Source organism: Lipotes vexillifer, unplaced genomic scaffold (assembly GCF_000442215.2).
Source record: "Lipotes vexillifer unplaced genomic scaffold, Lipotes_vexillifer_v1.1 scaffold1009, whole genome shotgun sequence".
Lineage (NCBI taxonomy): Eukaryota > Metazoa > Chordata > Mammalia > Artiodactyla > Lipotidae > Lipotes > Lipotes vexillifer.
The window spans coordinates 422,101-435,447 of NW_006772405.1; the positions used below are offsets into that span (position 1 = coordinate 422,101).

Sequence of the window (13,347 nt, forward strand, 5' to 3'; positions counted from 1 at the left end):
CTGGATTGTTCATGACACCAGAAAAAGGAGGCACATGCTTAATAACCTCAATTCAAGGCCTCTGAATATAGAGTATAACTGTCAAGCTGACTTGAATGGCTCCTATGGCATATGCCCTGAGTGTCGCTGGGTTGAATCCTACCCCATCACCTGCTCTTGGGATGACCCATGTAAGAGAGATCTGTCCTAGCACTTGAGGCTGACAAAGGTGGCAGACAGACAGACAGGTAGAATTACATTACCTAGGAGTCCTGGACTTCTGTCTTTACCTTGAGGAGAACCTGATACTGGAGACGAAAAATTCTCCAGCTTCAAACGCCCAAAGCTTCTGAGGGATGAGTTGGGCTACAGAGATTACAGAGAAGCTGCACAGAACTGAGGCACGGAATTGACTTTGGCATTTTATTGTGTACTCAAAATTCCCTTAATAGTTTTAAGACTTTATATTTCCCTCCATATATAATTTCTTAAACATGTACAGAATGCACAAATATAAACATGTTTAATTTATTAACATTTATCAATAAATAGAGAGACTTTATCAATGAAAAAAACAAGTCTTTGTGGGCTCCTGTTTTTCCTAGAACACATTCTGGGAAACTGCATCAAAAAGTGGATTATTGTAAAGCCAAGGGTGCTTTCCATAGAAACAAATTAGAATCAGGGGTCCTAGTGCTTCAAAGCTTTAGCTTCAAATAAATCAGAAGCATAACTAACAATTTCATAAAACCAAAAATACAACCATCATTAAAACTTGTAAGCCTTTGAGTTATATAATTAAGTTCCATGTTCTGTATAATGGGCACACATGTACTTTATATGTTGATTACACAAAGGGACTCAGTTTGCTAGAAACTGTATGAGTGGCTCTACTTGTAATTCTGCTTTATTAAAACTGTAAACAAAATTAAGGTGTTAGCTAAATAACACTAAACGATAATTAACAATAATTTACATAGACTATCAGATTAGGAAAAAAAATCTCAAAATTATCTGGTTCAGTATCTTAGTAGACTCTTCATGTAACATTCTTGTTAGCTGGTCATTCATGATCTGATTTATGTTGGAGGGTTCTTTTCACAGGGGATTCGAGAGAGAGACAGAGAGAGAGAGAGAGAGAATTTACAGGGTGGGGATAATTTCGATGACCCAAGTCTTCTTCCTCTAAATAAATGTTTTCATGGCAAAAAGGCATTTGAATTTATTCCATGTGACTTTGAAGTTACATGAAAAATTAAGACTCATTCTCACCAAAGTTAGTCTGTAGTCCCCATCTCTCTCCATCCACCTCTTTACTCTGAGAACAACAAAATCCCCTCAAATAAGAGTGTTTGTGATGTATAAATTTTCAATGTTTGTGTGTTTTGGGTAGCCTAGAATAACTAAATGCAGAGGGGTGAATTTGGAAGAATGGACCCCAAAAAGATGATCCCTTGGTATTATTTTTCAACATAGAAAGCTCACTCTCTAAATTGGTCCACCTCTTGGTGAAGAAATTCTTAGTCCTTGAGCGCCCAGGAGCATCCAAAGTAACCCAAAGTCATAATAAACACAAGGTCGTTTTATGATTTACAGAACATCTTCACAAAAATTATCTTATTTTTCTCCACAGCAACTTCGTGAAGTAGGCAGGAGAGATTGTTTCTGAGGCCAGAGAGGTCCAGTTATTAGTTCAGGGTCACACAGTAAGTCAGCAACTGATTTAGTGCCCGTGCTGCTTCTCTGCTGCACCCATCCTTACTGTGTGCTCACAGAGGTTGTGAACAGCGTGTGCAGCAGCCAGACAGATAGTGTGAGTCTCGCTGCCAGTTTCAGGGCCTTGGGGCTCAATACCTTGCTGCTCCCTCCTTTGTATTAGAGAAGCATCATCCTCAAAAAGGTGGTTGCCTCCTATGTCCCAATCTCATTAACGGCAGAGGAACAGTGACTTAAAAAAGCACAGGAGATTGGTCCATCCAGAGTCAATGTGCAAGTAAGGACTTAAATAAACTTTCTTCATGTATGACGCGAATAGGTCCCCAGATGAATCTGCTCCACTGATCAGTGAGAGCCCCAGCCTACACCAGGAGCATTTCAGCGTGGCGCAGTCTTTCTCAACAGCATTTGGGAGTTCTGAGTCACATTTCTCATTAGAGGCTTTTCCCCTTCCCTAAGGAATGACTTTCTCCACAACAAAATTGTAAGCCTTTGCAGGGCACATAATTTTTTTTTTTTTTTTGTATTTGGATGGTTTGGGGCAATCTTCTCTTCCTCGTTCCAAGTCTCTTTCCAGTCTGGGGCAATTCCAGAACTAAAGTAAACGTCAACGGAAATGACACCTGACTTCTTAAGCAGCAGGAACAAGGACAGTATGATGAAGTCCTGAGATGCTATCAAATCACAGCCAAGATCAAAGTTGAAACCTCACACGGCTCTGGGATATGGTGGTGTTTACCTCCCTGGGACCTTCACTCTGGGGCAGGTGGCAAGAGCCATGAACTTAGCTTTGAATGAAAGACATCCAGGTTTATCTGAAGGGCAAAGCTGGCAAGGTCAAGGGTCTAGAAGGCCCAAATGAGGTGGCTAGTTCCTCTGAAACAAAGTCAAAAGGCAGGCAGGCCACACCTTTCTGAGGTAGCTGATGGCTATAGCAGCATCCTGTTGTCACAGAAACAGAACGGAATCTTAGAGATCCTCTGGTCCAAACTTCAGTTGACAGATGCAGAAAGTGAGGTCCAGGGATGGAAGGGCATAGGTCACGATCTCCCACATGTTAGGAGTGGAGCCAGGGCTGGAATTCACATCCTCTGACTTGAAGTCAAGCACTGTTTTCCACCCCAAGCGCTGCTTGGTTCTGCCTCCTCCACCTGGGGAAACTGCAGTGAGTGACAAGTCTCGGCAGTGTGCGCCTCCAATTGTTCTCTCCTCTGGGAGCAGCAAGGCCAGATTCAAGGGTTATAAATTGGTACCGTGGGCTTTGCTACAAGCTCGTGGGAAAGATTCCAAAGTCTTTCAATAAACACTATGATACCGCCAGCCCTGCCCAAGGCGCTTTAGGAGAGGATTTGTTCCAGGAAAGCGAGCATTTCACAGCAGGAGGGCCTGAGGCCATGGCACTGGCAGGGAGCTGTCTGTCTTCAGCTTCCCTCCGAGGTTGCTGCAGAGACTGTTTTCCTCTGAAGGATCTTTGCCCTGTTTCTTCCATGGTGAATAAATGGAGCATGTCCTGAAGAGAAGGACTGACATGGACATAAGGTAAAGCAAGTGGAAGTCTGTGACTGGTATGGGGGGGCTGGCCAGGAGGATGCACATTTGGACCCACATTCCGGGAGGAACGTGTATTAGTGTCTGGCACAGAGCAGGACAGAGATGAGCTGGTGAGTCGTTTGAACATGGCTGTGACAGACACAAACAAGCAAGAGATGCGCGCTTTTGGAACACAACTCTGACCAAGGCAGTTGCAGGGAGGATGTGTTTTGACAGTGTATGTGAGCAGGCACAGCAAAGAAGGAATATTTGCGGACGTCTATGACTGAGATAGGACACAGTGAGTGATTGTGTTTGAAACATGAGCGAGACAAACCAGGCACAGTAAGGGGGTATATTGGGGACAACAGAGACTATGAGGCCAGGGTGACTATGAAGCCGGGAAGAGGGAGTGCTAGGAAATAAAAAGATCCCTTCAAGGGGGATCTCTGGAGGCGAACCCCCAGTGAACAAGGGAGCCCTCCTGTCCCCTGCCACCTGCTGGAATCCTGGAGGAAAAGCCCGATGGGCATGGGGTGCCTGCACCAATGGATGGAATGCTGGGTGAAGAGAATACCGGGTGCAGTCAGGCACGAGCAGCAGCTTAGGACCTGGCCCTCTCTTGGAGGGATGGCTGTCTTCAGGGTCACTGCCCCAGGGGCCTAAGTGTCACTGGGCTGAGCAGCCACCAAAGAAGAAGTTGTTGGGGGGTGGGACTGACTCTCCCATTGGCCACCACACTCCACTGCATCCCTGGAGAGGGGAGAAGATCACAGAACCTCAGAGTTGGAATGGACAGACAGGCTGGTGAAAGAGCCCCCCACTGCAGGAAAGCCCCTTGTGCCATGCAGATGGGTAGTTGTTTAGCCCCTGCTTAGGAATCTCCACTGACCGGCCAGGCCATATTATTTTTGAGCAACTTTAGTTCTTGGCAAGAGCTTATTAATGTTCTGCCAAAATCAGCCTTCCTACAGCTTCTACCCTGTGGAACTACTATGCCCTCCAGGCCCACTCAAAATTCTTCCCTCCACCAATTATATCCTCCAAGTTTTCTCCTCTCCAGGCTACACATTTCCATTTTCTTTAATAGCTCATTATATATTATGGTTTCCAGATTATTGCCCATAATGGGCACTGTCCTCTAAACACAATCCTTATTATAATTATCTCTCTTGAAATACAGTACCAGGAAAGAGCCCAAATTTACATAGTGAGCCTGATTTACATCACATACTTTTCATCATCAATTTAGTTTACTTCTATGAATGCAGTCAGCATTAAGTTCATATCTGACAATGGTAATATGCTATTGGCTTATATGTTAAACTCATTGCCAACTTTTATCTTTTTGATACAAACAGCTGTCAATTCTTGTAGTTCTTTATTACATTGGTGCAGTTTATTTAATTTATTTATTTATTTATTTATTTATTTATTCACTCATTCATTCATTTAGCCAAAATATAGGACATGTGTCTCAGTTTAATGTCATTTTATTGATTTGGTATCATTTTAGTCAATTGAGATCATTCTAAATCATAACAATTTCAACATTCAAGATAGGATTACTTAGCACTGACTCAAGCTAGACTTTAAGGATTTTACCATCACATAGGAAGATCAGATAATCTATTGCTACCTAGATTTTTCAGTTTAGTATCATCTTCAATGATACTTAGATCTCCAATCATCAGTCAAGAGAAAAAACTACTGATTGAAGAGGGCTAAACCAGAGAATTGTGGTACCCCACCACAGACTGCCTTCCCAGCAGACAGGTAACAATCCATGTGCCTGAGAATGGACCCACCCATGCAAGGTTTTATGTAATGCTTTGCTGAAATGTCTCTGTCAAGCAGTAAATCTGTCCTAATAGATAATGAAATTAGTTGGCATGACTTATTTTTTAATGAAACAACACTGACTCTTGCATACAAATCATCTGTATAATAACTGTCTTTGAATTTTGATAAGGTCTATTTCAAGCTATGAGTCTATAGTTTCTGCAGTCTAGCTTTAATCTTTCTTTAAGAACTGGGACAATATTTACTGGTCTCCAGGCTGCCATCATATCCGGAGTCCACAAAAGAGCTCCAGTCAGAGGTCTTATCAACCAGTTCCTTTAATCCCGTGAGAAATAATACATCTTGGCTCAGAGACAGTTAAAAGTTTTCCGTCAATCCCAGGCAGCAACTTTTTCCCTGTGATGTTCTCTTCTTTCCAGTTGCAAGATTATTCTTACTAAAGCAGAATATGCAAGATTTCGTCCCTAAATAATGAGAGCTATTTCTGGGTTTTCTACTTGCTCTAAACATACGTTTTGACTCATCTTTGGTTATACATTCCTTCTGCCAGATTTTCCACATGGCATTCTTCAACTATAAGCTCTCTAGAAAACTCAAGACGTGGCCTAATGTCTTTACATATGCCCCACATTTTTATCTGTTTTATTCACTGAACACCTCTATTGAAAGAAAGAATGAATGAATAGAAAGGAAGAAAGGAAGGAAGGAAGGAAGGAAGGAAGGAAGGAAGGAAGGAAGGAAGGAAGGGAGGAAGGAAAGAAGGAAGGGAGGAAGGGAGGGAGGAAGGGAGGGAGGGACGGAGGAAGGGAGGGAGGGAGAAAGGAAGGGTTTCTCATTTCTCACTGGCCAAATTCCCTTTGTATCATACTTATTATTATCATTATTAGCAACAATAAAAACCACCACCCATTAGGGCAGCACCTGTGTGCCAGGCACTGGGCTAAGTGTGTTATATCCATTAATTCATGTATTTTAAACCCATTTAACAGACAAGGAAACTGAGTTTCAGTTTAAATAATTTGCCCAAATTTACTCAGTTAATAAATGGCAGAATCAGACTTACATTCCAGTCAATTTTGATTCCAAAGTCTGGGCTCTGAATTGTCCTGATACACTGTCACTCATCATCTTGAGAACCACCACTAAGTCCAGTGTTCAGGTTCTGCTGTCTCCAGCATCTTCTTGTTCCATTATGATGGACTCAGGGTAAAAGGAATATGTACATGGGTGTATATTATATCTATTCTTCCCATGGGAAGTCTACAGTATGATGTGTCTCCTCCTCCTACTGAAACACAATGTAACAGGGACGTTAACATGGGACTCTTTCCTGCTAACCCCTCTTACCCACTAAAAGAACATCTTTGCCAAGAGGTGTATATATTTTCTGTGATTCAGAACCAGGGAGACTAGGTGGAAAAGGAAAAAGAACCTGCAGAGTCAGGAGGAAAGTAGAGAGAGCAGAGGAAGGGGCTAAGTGAATAAACATAATGAAGAATGAGGAGAGAGGATGGAAGACAAAGCAGGAAGACCTGGGCTAAAGTGAAGCATCGAGTTGGGTAAGTGGAAGGCTCCAGAGCAGTTGGGGATCAAGGAGGAGGCTCTTTGAGAAGTGTTTCCAAAATGTTATATTAGTTCTCTCATATAATCCTTCCAAATATTCAGATAAAGACTGAGATTTCTGCAGAATTGCTACTGGGTGCCTGGTACCACTCCTTTTTATTCAGACAACATCAATATAGCCCTTGCCAAGGAGAGAAGTCATGAATAAAGGAAAATGGCCCAGCCTCTTAACTCCATGGAGGACTACAACCAACCCCCTTTAAGTAGGGAAAAAGGAGACTTGAGAATAATGCTAGGGTGATCTAGCGGCCTGGTTGGCCTGTGTCAGTCTCAGTTTACACTCCTGTACTAGTCTAATTGTTCACAGTTAACAGTTTAATATCATCTGCCTTTTAGGTCTTCATTCAGGATACAAAGTCATGGTGCAATATGCTGCACCCCAAGAGACCTCAACCCATACAATGAATCACACTCAGGAGGCACGGCTTTAACACTCAATGAGCCCCTTTCACTTTCAACCGCAAGGCCACCCTATTAACTCAGCAATGTGAACAATAAACCAGAAGACAGGAACCTGGATTCCAATGCCTTTTTAACCTCCATCCATGCATGCCTCTGAGGACTTAGTCCCTTTCCTGTGCCTCACTTTCCCCGTTCTTTAAACAAGGAGGATTATCTGTAAGATCCCTTGCAGCTCTGACATTCTGGTTCTATGAGGAGCAGAGATGGTGGGTGACAAATACAGACCTTCTTATTGGGTACCAGCTGTGTGTGGGACTGTTCTCCAAAGCTGTGGGTAATTGCTTCAAATTTCGCTTTAATATTCTATTGTTAGTATCTGATACCTTATATTCTGTGTGGAGGGAAGAGGTTTCGCTGGAAACAGGGAGGATAATTTTTTGGATTTGTACTAAAGAATCTGAAAGACCTCAATTTCTGAATCTGTGAAGTTACACTGCAAAGCTGTTAAATGTATCTCGTTAGGATAGGACAGGGAGGGCCTGAGATGCCACAACTTAAAATGCAGCGAGACCACAACTGTCCTTCCTTAAACACATGCTTGATCGGAAACACTGGCAGAGCCTCTCAAAATTTCTGATGCAAAACATCATTAAAAAAGAATCTCTGGGGGCTCCCCTGGTGGCGCAGTGGTTGAGAGTCCACCTGCCAATGCAGGGGACACGGGTTCGAGCCCTGGTCTGGGAGGATCCCACATGCCGCGGAGCAACTAGCCCCGTGAGCCATAATTACTGAGCCTGCGCGTCTGGAGCCTGTGCTCCGCAACAAGAGAGGCCGAGATAGTGAGAGGCCCACGCACCGCGATGAGGAGTGGCCCCCACTTGCCGCAACTGGAGAAAGCCCTTGCACAGAAACGAAGACCCAACACAACCATAAATAAATAAATAAAAAATTTAAAAAAAAAAAAAAAAAAAGAATCTCTGATATTTTAACAGACTTAAGATGCAGCTTCTTGTTTTAATAGTTTTAGTAAAATCCTCTACAATTTATGAAGCATTTTTGTATCATTTTCCACATTTAATCTTCAACACAAACCTGTAAGGAAGGAAAGTAGGTACAATGTAGGGGCATGGATTGACTGCTAGGTAACAGTGGATCTAGTGCTATAAATCAGGTGTTCTGCCTCCCCAAATGAGGAATTCTGTCCGTTGGGAAACATGGAAATCATTTGTACAGTGGGAAGAGTTTTGTGATGAAGTTTAATATTAACGGTTGATGAAATAGAGTTACAATTCCCTTTGTTCCAGAAGAAGAGGGAGGAGGAGGAGGAGAAGGAAAAAGAGGAAAAGATGAGAGAGATCACCAGCTAAGTCATCTTTCACAAAATTGCTCAGAGACTATGTGCATCAGAATTATCTTGGGTACTTATGGCAAATACAGATTCCCAGGATCCACATCAGACCGCTGACAAGAGGGTGGGAGTGGAGAGTGGGGAGAGGGCAGGGGTGGGGTGGGGAGGGCAGAAATATGCATTTTTAAAAAGTGATCTCACATAATTCGTAGGCACATGGGAGTACAAGATTCCCCGAGGAGGTGCATGTCCAGTTATTCTACCCACACCTGAGGCACAGTTTAGCACTGGAGACAGGGGGCAGTAAGAGAAAGGACAAGTGAGTGGGAAGGGCCAGAGCTAGCAGTATGAGACATTCAGCGATTCTGCACAAGGGATCAGAAAGGAAGCATTGACATGCATGCAAAGAGTCCATTTTAGCAAAGTGGAAAAGGGGTATTTGTTGGCTTTTATGACACTGATGATAAAAAGAGAACAGACTTGGTGATGAATCATGAAAACGAGGTGGCAAAAAATGTAAAGAGATGCACAAAGCAATATTTTTTAAGGTGTTTTTCATGTGATGAAAAAAAACTGAATGCTTGGTTACAATTAGCTGATAAAAACTAATTGAACTGTTTATAAACAGTAAGCACATTAACTTGTACTAATTTATCAGTAAATTCAATGGCTCAAAAGGTGATGGCCTAGGCCAATTTCTTCATTTGTCTTTAGATCACTATCAACCAGAACAGAATATTGACTCTGGAAGATCTAGTATTTCCCAAACATGGGATGTTTTCCACAGGTGATATGCCAAACAAAGAGGCACAACGTTAAACAATCTGAATCACAGTAAGGAGATCCAATACTTCTTTCACTCATTCTGCTCATTTCAAAGAGACGTACTCAGTTTGGCCCCACTCTGACTTTAACAATTCTCTACTACCTAATAAAATGGAGAGCAGGCCTTTGACTCAGAGACTTTGGCAAACAATATTATTAAATTTTAATAGTAAAAAAGTTATGCAAATAATAATAATTTGTTTTGCTTTCATTGTATCTAATTTTAAAATCATCTTCTCTATATGATTTTTCACTTAAGGTCATAATAGAGAGTTTCATTTACAAACAGATTTATTTAAATTTAAAATGTATTTAAAGATAAATAGTAAATAAATAATAGCACGGGCAGAATGTTGATATGGGTAAAAATTGTGAAAATAGCAGGCAAATGACAAAAAACCCTATCAGATGAGAAAACTTAATTGCAGGGAGCACAGAGTCTTGACAAGGACATAAAGCAATGCATCCTCAGGGTGGGAACTCTGGGATCTTTCTATTATTTTGTGCTGCTTGCAGAAAGAACCCCAGATAGCTGAATTTGCACAGTTTGGAATGCCTAACCTTGTAGCTCTGGACAAAACATATTCTCAGGGGCTCTTTAATTACACCACCAGCCTCAGATATGTCCATGTTTCAAACACGCTGAAGTGCAAGATCAAGTCAGTACGCATGGCTTATTCTAATCCGAATGCACCTCTATTTCTCAATGTGCACATATAATTAAGGTCAAACCAATTTCCTTGTGAGGCTTTTTTCCACTGTCTACCACAGTTCCTAAAGGACAAATAAAAGACTGGAACTTTGAGTCTGGGGGATCAGACTGTCTGCCTGCTTCTTCTGCTGAACTATTTTGATATGACACAACCTAAAAATATGTAGGAGAAAATGCCTTAAAAGTATGGATCCGTGATAATATCAGCCAATATTAATTGAGCGTTTATTATGTGTCAGTGATTGTGCTGAACTAATCATGGATTATCTCATATAATTTTCACAACAATCCTATCACATAGGTTTTATTATTTACAGGCTCAAGCTGTGTGGAATGAGGCGTAGTAACTTGCCCAAGTCAAATCATCTAGGGAGAGGTGGAGCCATCAGCTGAACCAGGCAAATCCAACTCAGAGTCTTATCGTACCAGCTTCACTAAATGTGCACCTTCACTTAACTGGCACCCTCGACTCTTAGACACTGCAGGTAGGAAATGCCCTGTTCTCGAGAAGCTGTCCAGGTGAGCAGAGGGTGTTTTAAGTGCATAAAATTACTTAAGATCCCACAGGATGAGCTGAGCCTCCAAGAAAAAGAGAAGCATGTGTGAGAGCCCAGAGGAGGAAGTGGTTAGCTCCAATATTCAGGGGGTAGGGATCAGGAAAGTTGAGAGAGCTCATATTGGAACTGTGCCTCAAGGAATGAGTAGGCTTGTGCCAGGCAGCAAAGTGAGAAAGAGCATTTGAGACAGCAGAAGTAATCCAGAGGCTGGAGAATTCACTATTTATCTAAGGAAAACTGATCAATCTTGCATGCTTATTGCATAGGGAGTTAGGTCGGGGGAGAGTTGAGGGAAATGAGTTGGAAAACCAGACTGGGTCAGGCAAGAAGGGCTTTATATGCCCTTCACTATCTGCCCACTGCAAGTCACACTATATTGCTCAAGGCTATTCTATTACAGCTCCATCCAGCTGGCATTTACAGTTTAAAATCCCACATGTCTGAATGGCCTTAACATTCTCTTAAACGATACACATGAAATAGCTTCTCTCTCTATGGTTATATTATACACATAGTCCCAAAAGAAAACCAGAGGCAAAAAAATTATAATTTGCAACCCAGCCAATGTCTTGCCTTGGATAATAATAAGAAGTTACCCCTCATTGGGAGGAAAGACAGACAACTACCTACTAGATAAGCTGTAGAAGAGATCACTGCATTGGTTGGGATATTTGACCAGATCACTTCTGAAGCCCTTTCCATGTCTAAGAATCAAAAGTTCTGCATTATTTTAAGAGTTTTTAATTAACTAGCAAGGAGCACAGCTTAGTGGTTAACAGCAAGAGCTCTGAAATTAGGTGAACATGTGTTAGATTCCTGGCCCACCACTCACCAGCTATAGGACAGTAGCCAAGTTATTTAATATCTCTGAGTCTCAATTTCCCCATCAGTAAAATGGGGATTTTAATACCTGCTCCATGGATTATATTAAGGATTCCATGAGATGACACATGTAATGCACTTAGCGCAATGGCTGGCATATAAAACCAGTGTTCAGCAAATGGTAGATGCTAAGATGACGATAATAAAGATGGTGATGTCTGGACCAAGAAACCAAGTTATTCGTAGGCAACTAGTTATTATACATGACAATCATACACACACACACACACACACACACACACACACACACACACACACACACTCCTTTTGCCAAAGTCAGAAACTCTAAGCAGGCAATGAAAATTCACAAACAGAAGAAAAATTCCATTACACAAGCCAGCAAAGGAAATAAAAGTTTGAAAAGAATAAAAGGAACATGAATAGGCACCAAATATATTTGTTTGTCAGGTTTATCAAAATACATATTCACCCATTTCTTAGAGAACAAAAAGCTCTCCAAGAACAATTCTAACTGTGAAATGTTTCCAAGAATCTTGTAAAAAATGAGAATGAGAAAATAATTCAGAAATCACTTGGTAAAAAGCAGGCTCTTAGCTCTTTGGTTGAATATAACCCAGAGCACACTCAGGTATTTGTTTATATAACCAGAAGCCATCCACCAGGTTTCCTTGCTCAAGGGTTGGAGATGATTTCACAGCATTTCTTGGAGCACAGAAGCTAGAACTTTCTGCATCACTCCCTTCCCCACAGTTCCCCTACCCTTGCAGTTGAAGTAATTTTCCTTCTCCTTCTGAAGTTATTGCTCAGAAACTATCCTGTACCTTATGAGGAGGATATTATGATGATTTTGACCCCAAACCATTTCCCCTCAGACCCAGTTCTGACAATGAACCAGTGTTCCAGAAAAAGAAGCCTTGTCTTCCCAACCTAGTGTTCCTGCTTTTTTGCCTACTAAGATGATGATTATGATAAGGAGAACACAATATATCAATAAGTTACTTATCCCAGGCTCTATATGTACAGTATCTCACACCAGCCTCGTAACAGTGTTACGAGGCAAGAACCACCTTTACTTCCACTTTTGCACAGGAAGAAACCGAGGCAGCAAGAGGTCAAGTAACTTGCCCAGGATCACGCAGGTTCAAAGTGGCAGGACCTGAATTCAGACTGAGGTCCATCAAATGCCAAGTCCCATGCTTTTAGCCATAACACTAAACTGCTTCAGCAGTACTCTGATTTCCTCTAGATTGGGACCCTGCCTTACTACCTTCAGACCAGAGAAGTCCAGGTCTTAACTGTCCCCATGTGAAAAAGGAAGAACATGAAAACCAGGTTGAGGAGTTGTTTCTTTAATCTCAGTCCTCCTCCTTACAAATCTTTAAACAGCAATTCCTTTCATATTAAAGCCTCAAAGAACAGAAATTTATCTGGATAGGTGGATCTGACAACATTTTTCTCAAACAGGATCTCAGGAATAAAATCAACTGCTTAACCACGAAGCAGGCATCTATAGAACGCAGGAATGGATTCCTTCCTTAGATGTGTCTAAATTTCCTACTAGCCAGATTGCTAGAAGAATCATAAAGGAAAAGAGAATGAAATTGACAATATCACCTCTGGCACATCTCTTCCCACTGGTAAGCTTTCCAGAAGGTCTCCAGCTTCAACCAAACAAAGTGCTACACTGGCTAAAGTAGGTTTTGCTCTCTCTTGTGTTTAACTGCACTGTGGGAGGACTTGCGTGGTTCTGTAACTCACACAATCACAAAGAAAGGGTCTGAGAATATCTCCTTTGACCTCCCATCCCTTCCTTGGCCATGTTGACAAATGATCAGTCAATGCTTCCAGTGACTGATGGTCCATCAACACTTCTAAGTGACTGGTGATCATCCAGTTTTCTCCTTCTACTTTATTAGGAACATCTTAGTAAGAGGATCCGTTCCATTTTGTGCTGAAACATGCATTCTTAAAACTTCAATCCTTTGTACCTACCTCTTTCCCTTGAGACC

General features: G+C 41.8%; 1 protein-coding gene across 4 annotated transcripts in view; it reads right to left on the reverse strand.

The window, feature by feature from the left end:
- Positions 1-13,347, reverse strand: part of HTR4 (5-hydroxytryptamine receptor 4) — a 158,974-nt gene that overhangs the window by 27,146 nt on the left and 118,481 nt on the right. Inside the window, exon 7 of one of the 4 annotated variants that reach the window (XM_007447485.1) lies at positions 2,221-3,978. The exons of 2 other annotated variants lie outside the window; for them this stretch is intronic. In XM_007447485.1, coding sequence (XP_007447547.1) covers positions 3,888-3,978 — 91 coding nt within the window. In that variant the 3' untranslated portion in view covers positions 2,221-3,887. Of the gene's footprint in view, positions 1-2,220; positions 3,979-13,347 lie in introns of those variants that run through there. One more of the 4 variants, XM_007447486.1, reaches the window with a different exon arrangement.